General features: G+C 31.4%; 1 protein-coding gene across 2 annotated transcripts in view; it reads right to left on the minus strand.

Moving 5' to 3' along the window:
- Positions 1-7078: 7078 nt before the first annotated feature.
- Mo25 (calcium binding protein Mo25) overlaps positions 7079-21393 on the minus strand; it is a 40853-nt gene continuing 26538 nt past the window's right edge. For both annotated transcript variants that reach the window (XM_075356801.1, XM_075356800.1), the window contains 4 exons: positions 19959-20123; positions 14333-14437; positions 12362-12576; positions 7079-8788 (listed from right to left, as the gene is read on the minus strand). In XM_075356801.1, the coding sequence (XP_075212916.1) occupies positions 12394-12576; positions 14333-14437; positions 19959-20123 (453 nt within the window). In that variant the 3' untranslated portion in view covers positions 7079-8788; positions 12362-12393. The remainder of the gene's footprint in view (positions 8789-12361; positions 12577-14332; positions 14438-19958; positions 20124-21393) is intronic.

The raw sequence follows: 21393 nt of genomic DNA on the forward strand, positions 1-21393 counted from the left end.
GTGAGCTGACACACAGTATATGGATGCGCTGATACAAGCATAACTACCGCTGCACAGATGACCGCGCAGTTATCCCACCATAGCAGTGCTGCAGCCCCACCACTCTCAGCTCCAATAAAAGAGCATGCACGAGAGTGAATTTTCAATTCAACATTGACCGCCACTTGGAGAAGACGAAGAAGAAGTTCCCTGGCTGGCTTAACGTGGGACCTCCCAGCAGATGCAACATCCCCGCCGGAGCAGCAGGCCTGGCCCACCAAGGGAGTCGCTGGACGGGGGCGCTACCTTCCCGCTCCAGCTTGAATTGCCCTGGCCGGTGGACTTGGCACCAGTAGTCAGCCCAGCATGGGAACACTCAAGGGGAACCACCTTAGCCTCACCGGCAAAGGATGACACTGCACAGACCACCACTGCCACACTGTAGTGGGGACCCCACTGCCACTGAGGGGAAGCCCGGTCTGACTTCAATGGGCAAGCTGCAACTTCCAGACTTCGCTGGAGATCAGCTTCCAGACCCAACAGCTCTTCTCAGGGCTATCATAAGGTTAGCAATTACAAGCTGTTGAAGCCAATCGACAAAAACAGCCATTTTCTGGGCTACCATAAGATTAGTAAGTGCCACGTGCCGTTGAAGCCATTCAGCGACACTTTTTACATGTTTTTCATACTTTTTCCTATTGTCGGCTGATACTCGTACTATATTGTCTTCTAACAATTTTTCCATATCTTTTATTTTACTTGTTTTGTTATTTCATGCTATATATTTTTTAATCTGGCTCCAGACCATTTCCATTGGATATAATGTGCAGTGGTAGGGAGGTAAAATGATGTTTTAAAGATTTTAATATAAAAATAAATTACCCCTTATGCAGATTCAGATATACTAAAAACATCATACAGAAAGCAAAATAACAAACACAATTCACTGGAATTAGGTAGTCTCAAATATAACAAAACACAAAGAGCAGACTGAAAATATCATACAGAACTTAAAAAAAAAAATATATATATATATATAGGCTACTCATTTTTAAAATCCTATAACACATAAAACTAATATCTGATGAACTAAGACATGTGCCAATGAATGAATGGAAACCAAAGAAATTTAAGAATTATTAATAAAGAATGATCATTAACCATCATCTTGTATTTTGCATTAATAGCCTATAAAAATAAATCATAGCACATACTGTAAGAAAGATTCACTTGTTACTTGATGTTTTCAATTTACACCGACTGAATAAGTTATTTATGAATTAATTACATGGCAGCTATATTTAAAGTTATATCACTGTTGACAAAAACAAGACAAGTATAAATAATGGTGAGGACTAACAAATTGAATCACCTGGTACATTACTGCACTAACACAATTTCACAAGCTGTAGTAAAATCTCAATACTACAACAGCTAAGATAGCTCTTGTGCTGAGCACAGGATACTAGAGTTTAGGGGTACAAGAATTAAAGTAGATAAAATTTGAAATTACCAAGGATTCCATTCCAAGTAATAAATAAGATCAAGTACAGCTATTTTTCTGTTTAGTCTTCGGAACCACTGTAAAGTATTACTTCAGAGGATGATATGTATGAATGTAAATGAAGTGTAGTCTTGTAGTCTCAGGTTGACCATTCCTGAGATGTGTGGTTAAATGAAACCCAATCACCAAAGAATTCCAGTATCCATTATCTAGGAATCAATCTATATAAAAGTAAAACATCTAGCACCCAGAGGAATACCAAATAGTTAACTCTGCAATATTCCATTATTGAAAAAATAATTTTTATAAACATTATATATATATATATACACAAATACTAGCCAGTCAGTGCTCGCTCAACCATCTGGCCAGGGGCTCCGCCCTTGCACCCCCAACGCATTCATTATCCTGATGGTTGTGAGAATATTAAATATTTTATTCATTAAAAAAAAATTAGTAATTTTACTTCATTACATATCTGTTGCCATGGTGACAAAAAAAACAGAGCGAGTAAAAAGGATGGAAACCCCTCTACAACATTAAAACCACTCCAGATTGAATACTTTAACTTTCAGGATAAGGTTACCTTTTGATGAGAAATAGAATTTTAACCCCTTCTTGGGGTGGTGGTGGTCCAGGGGTTGTAATTCAAATATTTTAAATGATATGCCCTTTGTTTGATGAAATCATTTTAAAAGTCTCTCTAAAACAAGAAAAATGGTACACAAAAAGTTGCTACAATGTTGTACCCAAACTGGCAGTAGGATAAATTTTGGATTCTGAAAAAATTACATGATAATTTAAAGATCTATTATCATAAATAAATAAATTTATAAAAATTTGATAATATATTTAAAAAACATAGTAAATATATTTAAAAAAAAACTATTTAGCATAATGCTTGCTTATTTATTCACATTACATTTTAATAAATGTTTGAAATGTCCTCCTTCTGTTGTCTGACACTAAGCCAATTGGTTGTAAAAGGATGTTGTTACTGCATTCAATGATTCCCGAGTGATATTTTGTGCTGATTCTCGAACTCTATTTTGGAAATCATTGATATCTTGGGGCTTATTATGATAAACAATGCTTTTTAAGTGGTCCCGTAAAATGTAATCCAATGGTGACAAGTCAGATCTCGCTGGCCATTCTATTTGGGCCCTTCAGCCAACCCATCTTCCAGGAAAAATGCATTTAAAATTTCATCTACCAGAAAACCGAAATGAGGCAGGGCATCATCTTGTTGAAACCAAATATTTTACAAGTTGGGACCACCATTTTGAAGTGGTCCCAACCACTTTTGGATTAAACCTTTGGATTAAACTTTTAATCCAACATCGAGGTCGCAAACAAATCTATCAATAAGAACTCTCCAGATTTATAACTTTTTTTTCTTTATTTGGAAAGATATGGTTGAAAAGCAAAGCCTCATTTTCACTCCACTTAAATTTTAATCAATAAATATAGGTCTTATCAACAGTACGTACTCATACAGTTGCATTGACTGGACACTGTGTGTGCGCCTCAGAGTAACAGTGTGTATTAATATCTGTTCAGTATCGACAATTATGGCAATTTACATTACAGTTTAAAAAAAAAATGTGGCCTCATCTCTAAAAACTATGTTGTTTAGTAAATTAGGATCTATACAAACATTGTACTTCATAATTTCACAGAACTCAAGTCTTTGATTGCACTCATATTCATTAAGTTCTTGCATTGGACGAATATTGAAGGGTTTAAAATTTTCACTTTTTAATGTTTGAATTACTGAACTTTGGCTAATGTTGCTCTCATGCTGCTGTTCAAGCCGAGAAATGAGGATTCAAAATAAATTTTTGGATATTCTCCAAAGGTTTGTTATTATTTGTTGCACATTTATGCCTCCCTGGTATTCTCCTATTATTAATGCTCCCTGTTTCTTCAAATATTTTTATGGTTTTTGATACTGTATCTTTTTAAATATGGTTACAATTATTATGTTATAATGAACAATTCACAAACTTCATTATACAAAAAACTTAATTATCACCTAAAGCCCCTAATCATTAAAGGTATGACCCTCTACTGTTCACTAAGCGACATGTGATAGCAATTTTAGCACATAGTACAGAAAAAATTACAAAAATGTAAAAAAGATGTAAATAACAAATGTGATAAAGGTAGACAAAATCAATTAGCCAACCAATCACAAGAAATTCATAAGAACACCAGTAATGAAACTTTAAATGGAATATTACACAATAATGAAGTAAGCTTCATTTTTGCAACAGGAAGAGACCATCAATAGAATCAACATGAACAGGGGAAAATATTTTTACTTATTTACTGTTTTCAAATTAAAAAATGTTTATTCTTTTAACACAAAAAATTGTTCTTGTTCCAGTTTAAACATTTTTTAATTTGAAGTTTAACTTTTAAAATAAATGAGATTATATTTTATTATTTGAACTTACTAAATTTAGTAATTTTCAAGATCCAAAATTTATCCTGCCACCATTTTTGGTACAGAAATACCAACATTCTATTTATAAAATTTTTATTTTAAAATGAAGTATCACATAAAGGGCGTTACCATTTAAAATATATGAGTTACAACCCCTGGGCTACTCCCCAAGAAGGGATTGAATTATATTTCTCGTCAGAAGATAAAGTAGTCGATTTTCTGGAACGGTTTTAAAACTGTTGAAGGGTTTCCATACTTTTGACTCACTCTGTAAAATGAAGAAAAAGCATTAATTTGTGTTTCTTTAATATCTTAACCTCCAAGGGGGTTAAAGATTTCAATCAATGGCTTTAAACTTTCTTTAGGTTAACACAAATGTATCCTAAAACTTTGAAAGCAATCACTTGGCATTCTTGAGTGATCCACAAACTTTTGCATTTATACAGTTTATAAAAACCACTTCAAGAACTCAGGGGATGGTCCCCCACATCAAAATAAAGAAATAGAAACACTTAAGTTTATTTCTCAGAAGTAGTTAATTGTATTGAGCTGAAATTTCATACACTGCTAGCATACCTAGAGTTTTACTTGTATAAAAATAATGAACCTTATCTCTAAATCCATTTCAAAATTGTGGACATGCAAATTTTTTAATTGTTAATATCTTTGAAACTGCTGGTTTAATTAAATAAATATTACTTCAAAAAAATTAAGCCCTTTACGACAAAGAAAATGACACCTTATTCAATCTGTTCATAAATAAGAAAAGCTTCTTAAAATGAGTCACTATATTAAATTAAATTCACAAGGTAAAATAACTTGTACTCACTGATAGTGATAGACATAGAGTTTCTGCTCATGCAAAACCTTCAAAATTGTTGCATTACTAAAACTGAACTCAAAGGCCAACTCTCTAGAACTTTTTTTGGGGCGATTAGATATTTCATCTAACACACCCTCCTTGAATTCAGGTGAACATATGAATCTGGTCGTCCTGACTTATCACATTTTGTCCGGTTTTAAGCTTCCTTCTGAGCTGTTGGGTGTCGCAACATGTGATACCTTAAATTAAATGCATATCAGCCATTTCTAAGTTAGTATAAATATGATTTTCATTACTTACCACGTTGAATAAGATAGTGGTGAAAAAAATTCATACAGCACAGATAAATGTATTCACTTGGTGATTAGCAAAGGACAAACTGGGAATTATTTTTTATTTACAAGAATGATTTATTAATTACAACTCTTATGCAAATTATCTTTCAATGTTCATATTATTTATTACAGTAATATTTTCATGATTTCAATTTTTTTTTTATCGTAATATTTTCAATATTATAAAATTACTGTATTTTATAATCAAAAATCAACTTGAACAACCCAAGTACAGAATTGCAAAGTAAATGAAATGACACTTTTTTCTTTTCTTTATTCCAATAGTACTTTCACGGGATCCCACATCATCAGTTGTATATAAACTGTATAAAATTACATTTCAAAACATAACATTTTGTTTTTTAGAAAAAAAAATTGAAATATTAAAAATAAAGATTGAAATGGGTCTTATAAGTATTGACTTCAGAAAAATCATTATTAAATTATTACAATTTAATATGCGATAACATTAATAAAATTATGGTAGTTGAGATCTTGTCGAGTTATTTCATTTGATTTGGAAGGAAATGAAAACTGGTTTTTTAATATAGAAGACTCTTGAGATTTTTTGTTATTTTCATAAATGTATTTGAATAAATAAAGTGACATTTTCTATCACAAAAAGGTTAATATTTTGTAATATATAATATTTAAATAAACCAGCAATTGCAAAGATAATAAAATGTTTTCATGGCTGGAATTTTTAAATGGATTAAGAGTTCAGGTTCATTCATTCATAGTGTTCTGCCATTAAGGCAGGTCCTGTCACAGCTGCTGCTCTCCACCTTGTTCTATCCTCTGCTAACCTCTTTGTTTCAGCATACATTCCCTTTTCCATATCTCACCCATCATTTGAAATCCCTTCTACTCACCAAGCCTTCTAACACATCTACCAACATATCCTCCACTTTACATTCAATTCGATTAAATGTTGTTTTTATTTATTGTTAATTCTAGTATTGTAAATTAGTATCAAATTAAGCAATAATTTTCTCACAATATAGACCTAATAATTATGACACAAAATTACATAAATTTTCTTCCATAACTCACACACCAACATTTTTTGGAAGACCTACCTCTACAATTAAGAGGAAGTATGTGGTTTCACCATGATGGAGCTCCAGCACATTTGTCAGTTGGTATTGGATTTCCTGCATGAAACTTTCCATGAAATATGGATAGGCTATGGAGGGCAAGTGCCCTGGCCTGCCTGATCACCTGACTTAAACTCTCTTGACTTCAACCTGTGGGGCCATCTGAAATATATTATTGTTTAGTCAACTCAACATTGAGGATCTTCAATAAAGGATCCAAAACAAATCTCAAGAAATTAGGAATACTCCTGGAATTTTTGAACGGTTAAGACAATCTCTCAGAAAAAGACTGGAGACTTGTGTTATTTCTAATGGTGGACACTTTGAACATCTCTGATAACTTTAACACTTTTCTAAGCTTAAAAGGATGATGTATGGTTATGTATATATGTTGTGTTTTAGTATACAAGTCCAACAGGTAATCACTATTACCTCTGCAGGTATTGATGTATATTGACTGATGAATAAATAAATACAAAATGGTATATAGCTTAGTACACTAAGCATTTCCAGATTATATGTTGATAAAGTCTTTTCTTTATTTTGATGTGAGAGAGCATCTCCAGAATTCTTAAATATTTTTATAAACATCATGTACATGAGATAAATACGTATTAGGTTTTTTGAACAAAAGCTTTTTTATACCAATTTTCATTCTTCTGTAGATTAGTGGGATTCCTTTGCAAACCCCAGGGTCTTTGTACCTTTCTATATGAAAAAAAACTATCAAACTATATCATTTGATAGTTTTTTCTGCTTTGGCGTCTTGATAAAAATTTCTTTGCCATTCTAATAAGTATAACAAGATTTTTCTAATCGGTGATGGATAACGTGTTATGGCTCACACATTAGAAAAAAGAATATATAAAATAAAATAAAAATATACAATAATGATATATACTTTTATATTTTATTTTAAACTTAATACAATAAAATTCAGTTGTTTCTTTACAGTTAATTTTCATTAATCTTGTCAATTAAAATCGATTACGAACTATTGAGTAACTATTATAATGAATTTTGAGGCTATTATTTTTAGTACATAATAATTGATACGTTCTGAATATAAGTATCAGTGAATATTTTATAATATACCACAAATCTATATTTAACATTTATTTATTATTCAATTAAAATAAAATTATAAACTTAACCAAATAATAGTCACACTATTTAATTTCAATTATGCTTGCAGTACAACAGAATAATAATTTTACAGTAACACAAAATATTAACATATCTGCTAGAATAATTTTATTTAACATACATAATAGAAGTTTTTAGTCTAATTTTTAACTAAATGTCTACAATTTTTCTACATTACCATAAGGTTAAGTTTAATAAAACAAAAAAATAACATTTCCCCTAATTCAGACTGTTGCCTTCCAAAATAAAGTATAATGAATTAAAATCAAGAAAATAAATTTAATGTTTATTTAAAATTTTTAAACATTGAATGGGTGTAGCATTAGAGAAAGTAAGACAGATGAATCAATCAGCATATATTAAAAAGCACAGAGAAAATTAACTGTAATCAGAAAGTTGAAAGTTTTTTTTATTACTTTATAATAAGAAAGCACAACTAGAACTTTATTGTCCTTTAATAAAATATAACTGATGAAAAGTAACAAGATTATTTAAAAACAAGTTGCAACATTGTAGATAAGTTCCTCTGCAACCATAAAAAATTTATAATCTAAAAAACAAAAATAAATAAATTAACAATGAAAAGCCAAAAAAAATTACATAATTTATTATAACAAAACTAAATGGTCAATGTAGTAAGTAACAGTGATAAACTAAAACAAAAGAAATTGTAACATTAAATTGACATTATTGGTGTTCACTACTATTTTTTTTAAATAAAAACAAATTAAGATCAACAGTTTAAAATGTAAAATATATATATATATATATATATATATATATATATATATATATATCTAATTATATAATTAACTTACATTATAATTATATATTTTTACTATTTACAACAACCTTGACAACATCATAACAATTCCATATAGTATTCATGTTTTCCTTTTTAATGTTTTTCAATTCTATATTATAATTACTGATATTTATTTTAATGTAAAATTCTAAAATTAATTACATTAAAACATAAATATCATATTCAACTTTATTAAAAATAACATATAAATATTTTTTTATTTTAAAAGAAAAAGAAATACAACTTTTTGGCATAAAAAATATAGTGTAGAGGAACAAAATACAAAAAAAATAAACTAATAAGAAAAATTTATCTATTGAATAAAACTAAAATACAATTTTAAGCGTAGTTTAAAATTAAAAAAAAATACATCAAGGTATGTAAAAAAAAAAGAACAGAAAGAAAAAAGAAAACTATATTTAAATATATACTCCTTGAGAGTTGAGCATAAAATTCAATAATTATTTCATTTAACAATGCAATATTCTATAAAAGGACTTTTTTTATACTTTCAGGTTAACACTACTGACCATTTGCAACAAAAATAAAATTGTTTCTAGTTGGTTGATTCAGAGCACGAAACACTAACAAACTATACAATCTGTTAACAATACTGTACAGCATTATGGAGCTTTCATCCAAGTGCATACCTGTAATCAATCATATTTAAATAAGAAAATAATGACTAGTAATTGACTAGCATCATCTGCTTATGACAACAGTCATATCAGTTGAACACCACAATTCAAAATACAATGAACTCTTTAACAAAACTAATTATACACTGAAATAAATAAATATTCAAAGTATTTATGTTATATGAAACAAGGTACAAAAATTAATATAAAAAAATTATTTCATTTCAATCAATTTTCATTATAAAATAAGTCTTTTCCAAAAGTACTTAACATCTCTTCAAAAACATTTGAATGCGAGCAGTAAATGTGATACAGCACAGCAGTTACTGGTGCTGTTTTTTGGCTTACAGAACAAAGCTGCAGGCGATTACACAAATTACAGAGAGTATAACAGTTTCTAAAATGGCTGAACAATTGAGAATGACCAGTGTATGGATATGCTGTCAACTACCCAAACCTGAACTACATGTGCAGTTTGAGTATAGATCAGTGGCTGACTTGAGAAATTATATGTAACATTAGGATTAGTGATAGTTTTGTACACACATTTTTTAACAGATGATTTGTACATGCATACACACATAGAATGGCTACAAAATTTGTGCTATAGCTGCTTTCACTTGAAAAAAAAGAACAGATGTTGAGAGTTCTTTTAACATTGCAGATGCAACATTTCTTTTTTACTGAAGTTCTGTGAAAAACTTATGTAACAGTGCAAAACAGGTTTTTGAAAATAATAAGAAATAGCCAGTATTGTTCTAACATAACCAACATTTTTTGTGTTTTTTTTTTTATGGTTCATAGCTGATAAGCAATTAATTAATGTTAGCCAACAACACAAAGTTTCGTATTAAGTAAGATTATCTGGCATTACATGTGTTTTAAACAGCTCTCATTCAAAGTGTAAAATTACAAAATTAAATTAAACAATTTTTGCAGCTTTGACAAAGCATTATAAATTGATGGACTACATAAATTTCAAACTCTTTTATTTATTACCAGGATTATATTCTGAGAGATCTAAAATGTTGCTGAATCAGATTTTAAGGCATGATTTACTATCATACTTATGACATTATTTAATATGCTAGTACAGTAGTCGCCATGTAACGGTGAGCTTGGATTATCAGCCCGCACATCACTACTATACTATTGTTCTCTGAAACATTGGCACCCCATGATTAGTCATCTCTAAGTAGCATAAACTGTTGTTTATGAAGCAATTACGTTTTTTTTTGTTTACAGTATCAAGTAAGTGACATTTTTCAAATACAAAACAATTATTTTTTACTTTAATTTTATTTCTCTTTTGCTTTCCATGTATATACAGTTCAGTTCTGTGGTTCTACCTCGTCTGTTGTGGAAGGTAAAAAACTTCAAAGACAGAGGCATGAAACTGTAAATAAAGTGCATGATTTCATGAAGAATCTTTAGCTGTAGGAAAATTAAAACATGACAAGCATTGAATTGCTATACAGAAGTCTGAAGAGAGAACTGCAGCTGCATGTGGCATTTTCAGGACTCAGCTTTAAAGCCTAAGAAAAGAAAAAATAGAACGTCTTCAATCAGAGAGGCCAGAATGTTCATTCATCATCCTGAAAAAGACACTTTCTAAACAAGTTACTGGATTAGATGATTTTTATAAAATTGTGGAATGATTTCGATTGGGTGAACTATGAATGAATTTTCATTCAAAGATAATGGAGCCACCAACAGTTAACAAACTGTAAAGTACTGAAAATTAAAATTAATTTTAACGGCAGTGAAGTTAATTTAATAAGAATTTTGAAAAAAATTAGCTTTCAAGTGACGCAAAACAGCAAACTAAAGGAAAATTTTAGTTTGAAAAAAATGATATAGGTAGAAAAAGATTTCATATTTGCAAACAATTAGCAATTTTAGAAAATGTAACTGGGCAATTGTATTCTTAGATGAATTCTGTTTTATCATCTCATTCAATGGCAAAATCATGGACTGATGACAGTGGTGTAGGACTTCATTTATCAATAAATAAAGGTGAACACATAATTATAATTCACACCAGAAGTGAAGTAGACTTTATTCCAAACACGTTAACTTGGACAGCCAAATCAAAAAGTGGTGAATAATATAACGATAGCATGAATACTAAAGATTATTTGAAATCGGCTACAGAAAAATTAGTTTCTAACCTTCTTCCTGAGTTTGTAGTAGTAGTATTGACAGTGCTCCACATCATGATATGCTTTCTGAGAAACTTCCATTGTCATCAAGCAAGAAACAAGGCATAACTGTTTGGGTACAGAAACATCATACTCCACTTTCATCTCAAATGCTTAAACCACCACAATTGTATGAACACTAATTAATATGAATAAAAATAACAGAAAACAATACAATTAGATGAATTGTTGGAAAGAAGTACCACCTTACCATCCTGATTTAAATCCAATTTAGATGATATGGTCAGAGGTAAAATTACATGTTGCGAGCCACAACATAACATTTAAGATGTCAGAAATCCACAAACTGTATAAAGATAAAATGAATTCGATGAGCAACAAACACTGGAAATCTTACTGTGAAAAGGTTAAGAAAATCGAAGGTATTGGAGCCAAGAATTGTGTTAATAGATTTTCTGACAGAATCTTTCATTGTCTCTTTATGTAATGTCAGGGAACAGTGACAATTACACTGAAGATAGTGATGGCAACAAGGAGAGATTCTGGCTGAGGAATTAAATGGATAATTTATTTTCCAGTAATTAGTTACAGTAATAACCATTTCTGGCAAAATTTACCATGTAATTAGTTATAGAAAATATTTTATCATCTGATATTACATTTTACAATGTACAGTAGAGAATTAGCCAACTGTATTTTATTTCAAAAAATTGTTGCATTCATTTGTTAAAAATAGAATAATTATTTACTAAGATTGAAGAACATGTTTTTACACTGGGTAGTAATTATTGCCACTCTAAGCTCACCATTACTTGCCAGTGACTGTACATTTTTATTACTACAGTGACATTTATAGCTCAGGTAAGAATAACAAAAAATACTAAAATAGGTAAAATTAATAATTTAATAGACCTTTGTATCTCAGTTGCAAATCGAGGGTTGGTACATAAAAGTGAGGGTTTTAATTTAAGATACATACCTGGTAGAATTTTATAATAACTTATTTGCCTCCTCAACCATTTAGTTAAGTAGTTTAGTAATACTAAATAAACATAAGAAAAAACAAATGCACACACCTATATAAGAACACATATTTCCAGTTTAATTATAAATAATTTTTATTCTAATGAATTTATCAATAAGAATATACTCTTTTTCAGAGTTTCATGTTATAAAATATTAAAGAAAGATAAATATTAAGAAAAAAATTTTAAGCACTTAGGATGTAATAACATGTAAAAACTTATGATTTTATTAATTCAAATTTATGTTATGGATTTTAATAAGTAAGAAATGTTTCATCTAAAAGGTTCTACGTCAAATCCTGTTAAACTTAACATTTTTCACAAAACTGCTCCTACGTACCCTGAGTAATTAAGGGTTTTCTGTAGATCATGAGTTTTCTGTAATAAATCAAACTTACCTTGTAAGCGCACCACGTGACTTAATGATTGGCTAGTGGTCAGGAACTGGTTTCAATTCCTTAATTTGCTTAATAAGATAAGCCTTTTCATCATTAAACTGTTCATCCTCAGACCGATCTGTATGAAATTTTGTCAAAAATTCCACAAGCTTATCTTGATTACGAAGTAATATCTCCAGTATAGGTTTTGGTTTATTAGGATTAGCTACAAATACCTGAAATAAACATTTTTCCATGAATTCTATTAATACATTCATCAAAACATTCATCATAGAATGAATCAAATCTTAAAAACTATTAGTTATTTTAAAATAATGAAATCAATATTATGTTAAGTGAAAGCTAAAAGTAATACATTAGAGTAATGACCTGCAACTAGTAATATGAAGATATGACATACAATTATTATTTTATAAATTATTAAAAGACTATTAATATTTCTTAGAAAGTAATGTCAAAAGAAGTTAAATGCTTTTAGCGTAATTTTATGAATAAATTATTTATTGACACACACCTACTTTGTAGTCTTTAAAAAACAGTTATAGCATAAATTAAAATTCTATTTTCAATTTTCCTGCAATCTCAGTAAAAATTTAATTTAGTTCCACATTTCTTACTGACAAAATTTTATTTATTTTTAAGGTATCAGAAGAACTGTAAACAATTGAAATCATACCTCACCAACTATACAGACAGTTAAAATTTAATCTCAATTTAAGATAAAATTGTCCTCATTTCAAGTAGAGAAGTGTTCCTTGCTTTTCTTATAGTTTATTAATGATTTGCCTCAAAAAGCTGAACCAATCACTTTAATATTTTCACTGAGGACACAATTGTACTCATAACTGAAGATAATTATTTAAAAGGACTTGAAGAGTCTATATTAGTAGTTCAAAACATTATTATTCACTGGACAGATTATAACCAATTTTAATATGGATAAAACTGCTGCATTGTGCTTCTCAAGTAGAGGTAACAATCCTAACAGAATGCTCAAACAAAATTTACAATTTTTGATTTTGTTGTAATCAAAATCAATTTTGTACTGTTTTGCTTCAAGGTGTCTTAATAAGACATCTAAGTGTGTCATTATTATTAAAATGTATTTTGACTACCATTCCCTTCAGAAGTATAATATCAATTCCAAGATGCTTCCTCAATGTCAGAATGACATTCAAGGTTTGAAAATGGGCCGTCATAACATTGTTTGGTACTCATAAAAATTAATCATGTAGACCAATATTTAGTAAATTAAAAATGTTATCCATTAGTTTATAATAATGAATATGTTGTAATCTTTGCTAAAGTGGCTAACAGCCACTTGTTCTTAAAAAGTAACAATATACTCTTCTATCAAACTACACAACAAAACTATTTTCACGTTACTCAACATAAAACTTTAGCTTATGAGAAGGGACTTTATTATGATTCTAATATAACACAAATCATTTAAAGATCTTCACAAATTTATTCAAATTAAGTTTTTTTTTTAAATAAACAACACTCAACTTTATGATACATTTTTAGATAATACTAATTAAAAAACACCCTGAATTAGTGCAACTCAACGCAACATTTACATTTATGTAAACGCTTATATCAATATGTGATCAAATAATTTTCATTACATCTGAATTTTGATTCATTTTGTAGGAATTTTATACATTTAGTATTTTCTTGTACTTAATATTGAAAGACAAGTTACTGGCTTCCCACTATTTTATAAAATTAACTTTCACATTATCAACAGCTCTTATTTTTCAAGTGATTTTTATTGTATCATTAACATGAAACAAGATATTGACAAACCACAAAAATTTATCACAAGGTTGAGCTACCAATTTAACCACAACCTGTTTCATTTATCTGGCAGGCTGATGATAATATTTCCTTCACAAGTTTAACTGAATTTACTCTGTATTTTAATCGTGTATTACCATAAAGATAAATATTATAAATAAAATTAAGTACCTTAAATACATGGAAGGCTTCAAACTGAATATTCCTTGACTTTTCCTTCAACATATTCATCATTAACTTTAAATTATCAGGATTTGAAATATATCTTGTCATTACCTGAAAAAAAAGAAACAATACAACATAGCACATTTAAATCAATTTTTACTTGTTACTATATCAGGATTTTAAGTAGACTGATGCAAAATGAAAGTGGTCTGGTCTGGTCAATGTTCTGGTACAAGTTGCAACAAGCAAATGTCCACAACTAACAATAAAGGGAGTTGAAGTTCCATATAAAGAAGAAGTCAAGTTTTTGGGACTAATCTTCAATAAAGACCTTACATGGAATCCTCATGTATGTCAATTAGCAGCGAAATGCAAACAAACATTAAACATAATCAAATGTATGTCGAATATCAATTGGGGATCGAATCAAAAAATTCTTCTATGTCTGTATACCTCATTGAAACAATCAAGAATTGACTATGGTTGTGTTTATTCCTCGACTCAAAAGAGCTGTCAAAGCCTATGTTTACGCCATTCTGGCACAAAGTTTTCCGTTATTTTCTACGAATTCCAAGCTAGGGTGGGTCCCGTTGTTTTGTTACAAGGAATGTTTAAATCTCACTTTGTTTCGTATTTCTGCGTTTGTCAAGTCCACCTGTTTCTATTATTGTTCTTGTGTTCGACCCTCCCACCGTCATCCTTAGCGACCGCGTCCATTCTTCTATCGAGTTATTTCTGATTACCCTTTTCATACACCTGTTATTTTTTCGTCCCCTTACTAATACATGCACACATCTCTTGTCTTTTACACACACTCTCTCCTGTCCACTACCTGGATCTGGTTACCCCCTTTTCTTTCGCCATCTTTTCGGCAGAGTAAATCCAACATCTCACCAGTGCAGTCGGCTAGGGCCATACTCTCCTGCAAACTTTGTGGTAACATTTCTCATTCAAGCAGAATCTCAAACTCATCACTACACATCTGAGATTCTACGCATCATGCTACCACCAAACCACATCACACCTCTGTATTCCTGATACACCGTGCGGACTACGCCCAGGATTACATAGGTATTTATCTGTACTTGCGTTTACGAGTTCATCTCTGGCTAATATTTGTGTGCTACAGGCAAGTTCAGTTTTTCATTACTTATTACGTTAAACCATTATGTTATCATTCAAATTTGTGGAACATTCAGTTCATCATACCTATGCCGTTCAAGTTTCAATTTCACTTTAGTACAGTCACGACAGGTTACTTACAGAAGGCTGTCATTGTTCAGCTGCAACCTATTTCATGTGCTCAATTAAGTTCAGTGTTTTTATATTGTAATTAACTCTTTTGTACTGTAATATTATTGTGTCCTTTTTCTACGTTAAACTAGAATTACATTTTTACATTATTTAATGTTAAGTTTGTGGTTCATAAATCAGGAAAGGCCAGTGCCAATTAAGATTTACTGTGATTTATTGACATTTGTTCATTCCTAATTTCAACATTACAGCATTTGTCAGCAATGCAATAGTTTTTCCGACATACTATGTTTATTGATGTTATATTTTTCTAAAGTTATAATTAAAATTAAGATGTTTCATGTTCTCTTTCAGGCTTTGTCAAAAATGTATATTGTCAAAATCTGTATTTAGAAGCATATATTCATGTATTTTTTCATTTAACTATCATTGTTCAGACGCTGATTTCAGTTGATACTCTCATGTATCATTAAATTATGTTATTTTCATAATTTCTTTTTAGTTTTTAAGGTTATGATAATTATAACATAAATTCATTTGTTTTCATTAAAGTCCAATTTCTTTTGGCAAATACTAGCTGTGTGTTTTTTTTAACTTTACCCAACAGCCTAGGATGTCGTACAAAATGCCAGAATATGATATGCGACTGGAGCGTTTTGCACCAGTCCCATTGACAGCCTTATATGTGAATCAGGATTGTCTCCACTACATTTTTGAAGAGACATCCTGTTACTACGCTATGCAGTCAATGTTACATCATCATCACCGCACCATGTAAATGAACCAGCATTTACAAGACATCCTTTCCAAGAAACTCACAACTGGCATTCAGACCCATACCAGGTCAGTCGGAATCAGAGCTCGAGAACTGATGGATAAGTACAACACTATGCTTACCAGAGTTGTTGACAATGGTGTGTGAATTTCCAACATGGCTACTTCCGTTGACCCTTTGTCAATTGGATTTAGCCTCTTTCAAGCAATGTAATTCTCAGGAAATAATTCATCGCTTTTGAGATTGTGAGTGAAACCACCCAAGAGCTGGTTTTATACACGGATGGCTCTAAAATGGCACCTGGGGTTGCCGTGCCTTCCATTGTGCGATCATTAAGTCATTCGTGGTCCTTGCCAGATGTTGCATCTGTTTATACTGCAGAGTTGTATGCCATCTGGCAAGCTCTGAGGTATTGTGGGCACTACCATGTAACATCCTTTTTGATCTGCAGCAACCCAATGAGTGGTCTTCAGGCACTGAAGGATGTGTGCTCAACTGACCTTTTGGTGAAAGTGATGCATGCACTGTTTCAATGCTAAGCAACAAAACGCAACAGGGCACTGATGTAGATCCCAGGACACCCGGGCATTGGTGGAAATGAGGCTACGGATGAGGCAGCTCGAGAAGCTGCTGACATGCCTCCTGAACACAAGGAAATTCCTGTCAGACCTGGCGATGTTAAGTGTCACTTGTCTGCTTGTGTTAGATGTGAATGGCACAGAGTTTGGAAAGGGTTAACAGTAAAACCAACACCATGAAGGACTCTCCTTGCAAGTGGAGTAATCATAACAAGGCTGCGAATAGGACATAGAAACGTAACATCAAGTTACATGTTAATTGGTAACAATCAACCGGTTTGTGATCAAGAACCATTAACACTTACTGGAGGATTGCATCGTACATGCAGATCTGCTTCATCAATTTAAAATAGGAGGAATAAAGAAAATTATGAGAAATGAAGAATGTGTTGTTAAAGCCCTGCTGTTTTTTCTTTATGCAGCCGGTCTCTTCTAATGTATTTATATTTAATTTTAGAAGCTGAATATAAGTTTCTATGTCTAGAGAAGAAATTTAGATATTTTTTTTATTTTGTTTTATGTCTTTTTTTGTACTGAATGGGATCTTTTACATTCCATCCAGTTGTAGAGCTTTTATCAAAGAATAAGTATGTTCAAAATATGTATCTGTAAGTTTTAAATATTAATCACATATACTTAAGTGTTTATATGTATATGATATTTGTTATTTTATACTTTCTTCTTTGCTGTCCTTTCAAGCTGATAGGGGCTATTATGTACACCCTTATCTTTTATTTATAGATCTATTTTAAGAATTGACAAGGGCTAATAACAGTAATAGTTTACTAACAATTACTTACTATTACAGTACAGTACTACTATTACTTACTATTACCAACTATTACAGTATAACTATTAAAAAAAGTCCCCTGTTTTTTTTTCGATGAGTTGGAGGAACCCCATTTATGAGTGAAGTATCGGGCTCGCTAACAGATTCCACAAGATGTTATTAATAGTGTGTATGTGTGCCTGTGCCATACAGACTAAACCTCCTACCTCACCAGTCCTTCCCTCCTGTGCCGGATCCGCATTTAAGTACAACTCGGCCCCGGGAGGTGCCTTCGCCTCTAACCAGCAGGAGGGAGCATGACATGCCTCGCTACACCATTCACAGCAGCCCCAACCCAATGGTCTTCAGGTGTCTCGCCTCTAACAGGGCCACCCAAAGGAGCATCCCAACCGGGTTTTGATCTTTTCAACTCGGGATCAGCGAGACCCACTGTTTCATCGCCGCCACCCATCCAAGCAAGCCCAGATGAACAACTCCACAGTGGCCTGTCCTTTATCCCCTCGCTCCCCGGTCTTTCTGCTGTATCACACCAGCAATGAAGTTCGAGATGATGATGAAATTCTGTTCGCTCTTTAGCATCCAATCAATATTATTTTCAGTACTAAGTAGACCCACCAGTGATATAAAACACAGATTCTCGCATATCCACCTACCGCACTCAAATATTAAGTTATCAGGTCTATCCCTCTCACCACAGTATAAACATCCATCATCATCTGCCTTCCATCTCCAGTATAAGTATGTTTTAAAGGCTCAGAAACTGGACAAGCCAATAATTCAGCTCACCAATTCTCCCGAATTATGGCCTGATGCTTGGAATCAATCAATGATTCCATCTTCTCTTCTGAGAGGCATCCCGCCTGGCTTGCCACTGAACCATCACTGCCTCAAATGATATTGTTAGATCGCACCCTTATATATATTCATCCTGTGGTTGACCAATTGCTGAAGTGGGACCACACCAGGACTCACCATAACTGCATCGACTGATACAGAATTATATGCAGCCACCAAGCAAACAGTGATGCAGCATTGTATTCCCTCTAGCAAGCGTCAATTGTGCTCAACAACCAGTGCTCTGTGCCAAACCAGTACCCCATATAGAAGTATTGAATTCACCACATGGGCGTACATCCGGCATTTAGAAGTAAAAGATTCTGTTATTCTTCCCAAAAGTCTGCTTAGACAGCCATCTCAGCCCATTCACACACCTCTTGGATGTGGGTTTACAACCCAACACTACACTCCCCAGTCAAAAAAAGCCAGTATAGAGTGACAAAGGAAAGGGGAGACAGGCCCAGTGAAAGCCTAAACTTGACTGTCACCTGGCAAGGTTCTATCAACCGCCGAGGCATTTTGCTCATTGATTTTTTTGCATGAGTAATGCAGAATCAATGCTGCTTACTACTGTGAGTTGTTGAACAAGGTGAGGGCTACTCATCACCGCAAAAGACGAGACCAATTGATTCGAGAGGCCATCCTCCTCCACAACAACGTTAGGCCCCATACTGCAGCTCTAACAGTCTCAAAACTAGAAGAAATGCACTGAACTCAACTTGATCATCCTCCCTACAGCCCAAACCTAACACCCTGCAATTTTCATTGGTTTTGGTTGCTTAAAGAAGCTCTAGGAGGGCAACTATTTGAAGATGACAAGGCATGGAGCAATTTGTGTGCAATTGGCTCCTGAAGCAACCAGCTTCTTTCTACGATGCTGCAGTAAAAAACCAACCTTCTCACTGGGAAAAATGTACTTCTAAAGCAGGAAACTATGTAGAAGAATAAATTATATTTGCCTTTTATTTTTCAATAAATAGATAAAAAAAAAAAATCCCGTTTATATTTGATTTACCCTCGTATGATGACGTAAAGGTTTAAATGCAAGTATTTGCACAGTTTAAAACAATTTACCCTCATATGATGAAGTAAAGGTTTAAATGCAAGTAGTTGCACAGTTTAAAACAATGAGAATGAAAAAAATAATGCTTATCATATTTGAAAAAAAAAAGACTAAGAGATACAGTACAAGAGAGAAATAATATAGAAGATTGAAAGCAATATTATCTATCAGAAAAAAGTCATTTTACTTTATAATTGCTTCCAAGTATGCTTGAATAACAGGTTTGAAGTTTATTTTATGATTTTTTTACTGATAACTTGGCAGCAATTTCAAGAAAATTTTGAAAATATTTCAAATGAGTGTGCATATACATAACTATATTACATAATACTTACAGTAAAATTGTGTCTATCCAGTAACAATTCTCCAAGTAATTTAAGACTCTGCCTTCGAGTTACATAATTTTCTGAGTTAAGAAGGCGCTGGTAGTGTGAAAATACTTTATCATAATTTAGTTCTAAAAACTCAGCACAAAGTAATTTGTGACGAGTTAACAGTTCCTGGAAAAAAATAGAAATATTAAAATCCTTAACTAAATTCATGATAATGAACAAGAACTCGTTCAGTACAAGTTACCAAATACAAATATATACAAAATTCTAACTGTACACTGCTTAAAAATTGACAAAAAAAGTTTATTCTTAAACTTTGCGATAATTAATTTATCTAAACAATATTTGGAAATCAAGAAATACATGAAATATATATGGAATCATTGTTATGCATAACTTTCATCTGAATTTGTTTACAAGCAAACAAAATTACAAAAAAAAAATATAAGTATTTTTTATATGTATGTGTGCATGTGTGTAAATATATTGATTTCTTGTAATTGGTTAACTAATTTCTAGGGTCATCATTCACAGCTCATTCATTTTTAAATTTCTTATGCCATTCAAAGATAATGACTTCTTCAGAGCACCCCTTTCAACAATTCCATTATTTCAGCAAGTTTGCTGCCTTTCATATATTTTTATACCATGTGTGCATATGCATGTGTGTACATGTGGATGTTTTGCACACACTCACTACATTAATCTCATGTTGTGAATGTGACATGAGTACACAAGTAAACTCTAAATATTAGTTGTATTGTTTAAAAATATACAATTTAACTGTATTAGTATCTCCTTTTTTTCTTTAAATTTTTGTGATTTAAATTGTTGAATTTTAATGAACTATAACTAAACAAATTATAAGCTCTGTTTAACAAATCATTAAGTTCTAAAACTTCAATCTTTTGCAATTAAAGAGTTCTTTAAATTGAGTTCTTAAACAGATTGAATGAATAATGAATGGGTAATATCATATTTTCTATAACAATCTTACAAATACATATTCTTCACATTGTACATTGTATATGACAAATTATTAAACTCTCACATTCTGTTTTTACAATAATAATATATGCTCTAAGGACGTGCAAAGTTAACATGAAATACTCTCATATGTCTGAAAGAGACTAACCAGTTCACTCTTTATGTCTTTTAATTGGATAAGATTGTATATTATTTAATAGTAATAATACTTTCATTTCCTTCAAAACGAAAAATTAATTATAGAAAACTAAATACAAAAACTCACACAAGAAAATATTAATACCCTAAACCCATAATGTATCCTGAATCAAAACATAATCACTGCCAAAATATAAGTTTCAAATATACACCATTATAAACGAAAATAATTTTGAGTTTACACTAAGCTATGATACTAATAATGCATAAACTGATATATAATAATAATTACTGTACAGTTAAATAGATAATT

This window comes from Lycorma delicatula, chromosome 2, assembly GCF_047948215.1.
Source record: "Lycorma delicatula isolate Av1 chromosome 2, ASM4794821v1, whole genome shotgun sequence".
In the NCBI taxonomy this organism is placed as follows: domain Eukaryota; kingdom Metazoa; phylum Arthropoda; class Insecta; order Hemiptera; family Fulgoridae; genus Lycorma; species Lycorma delicatula.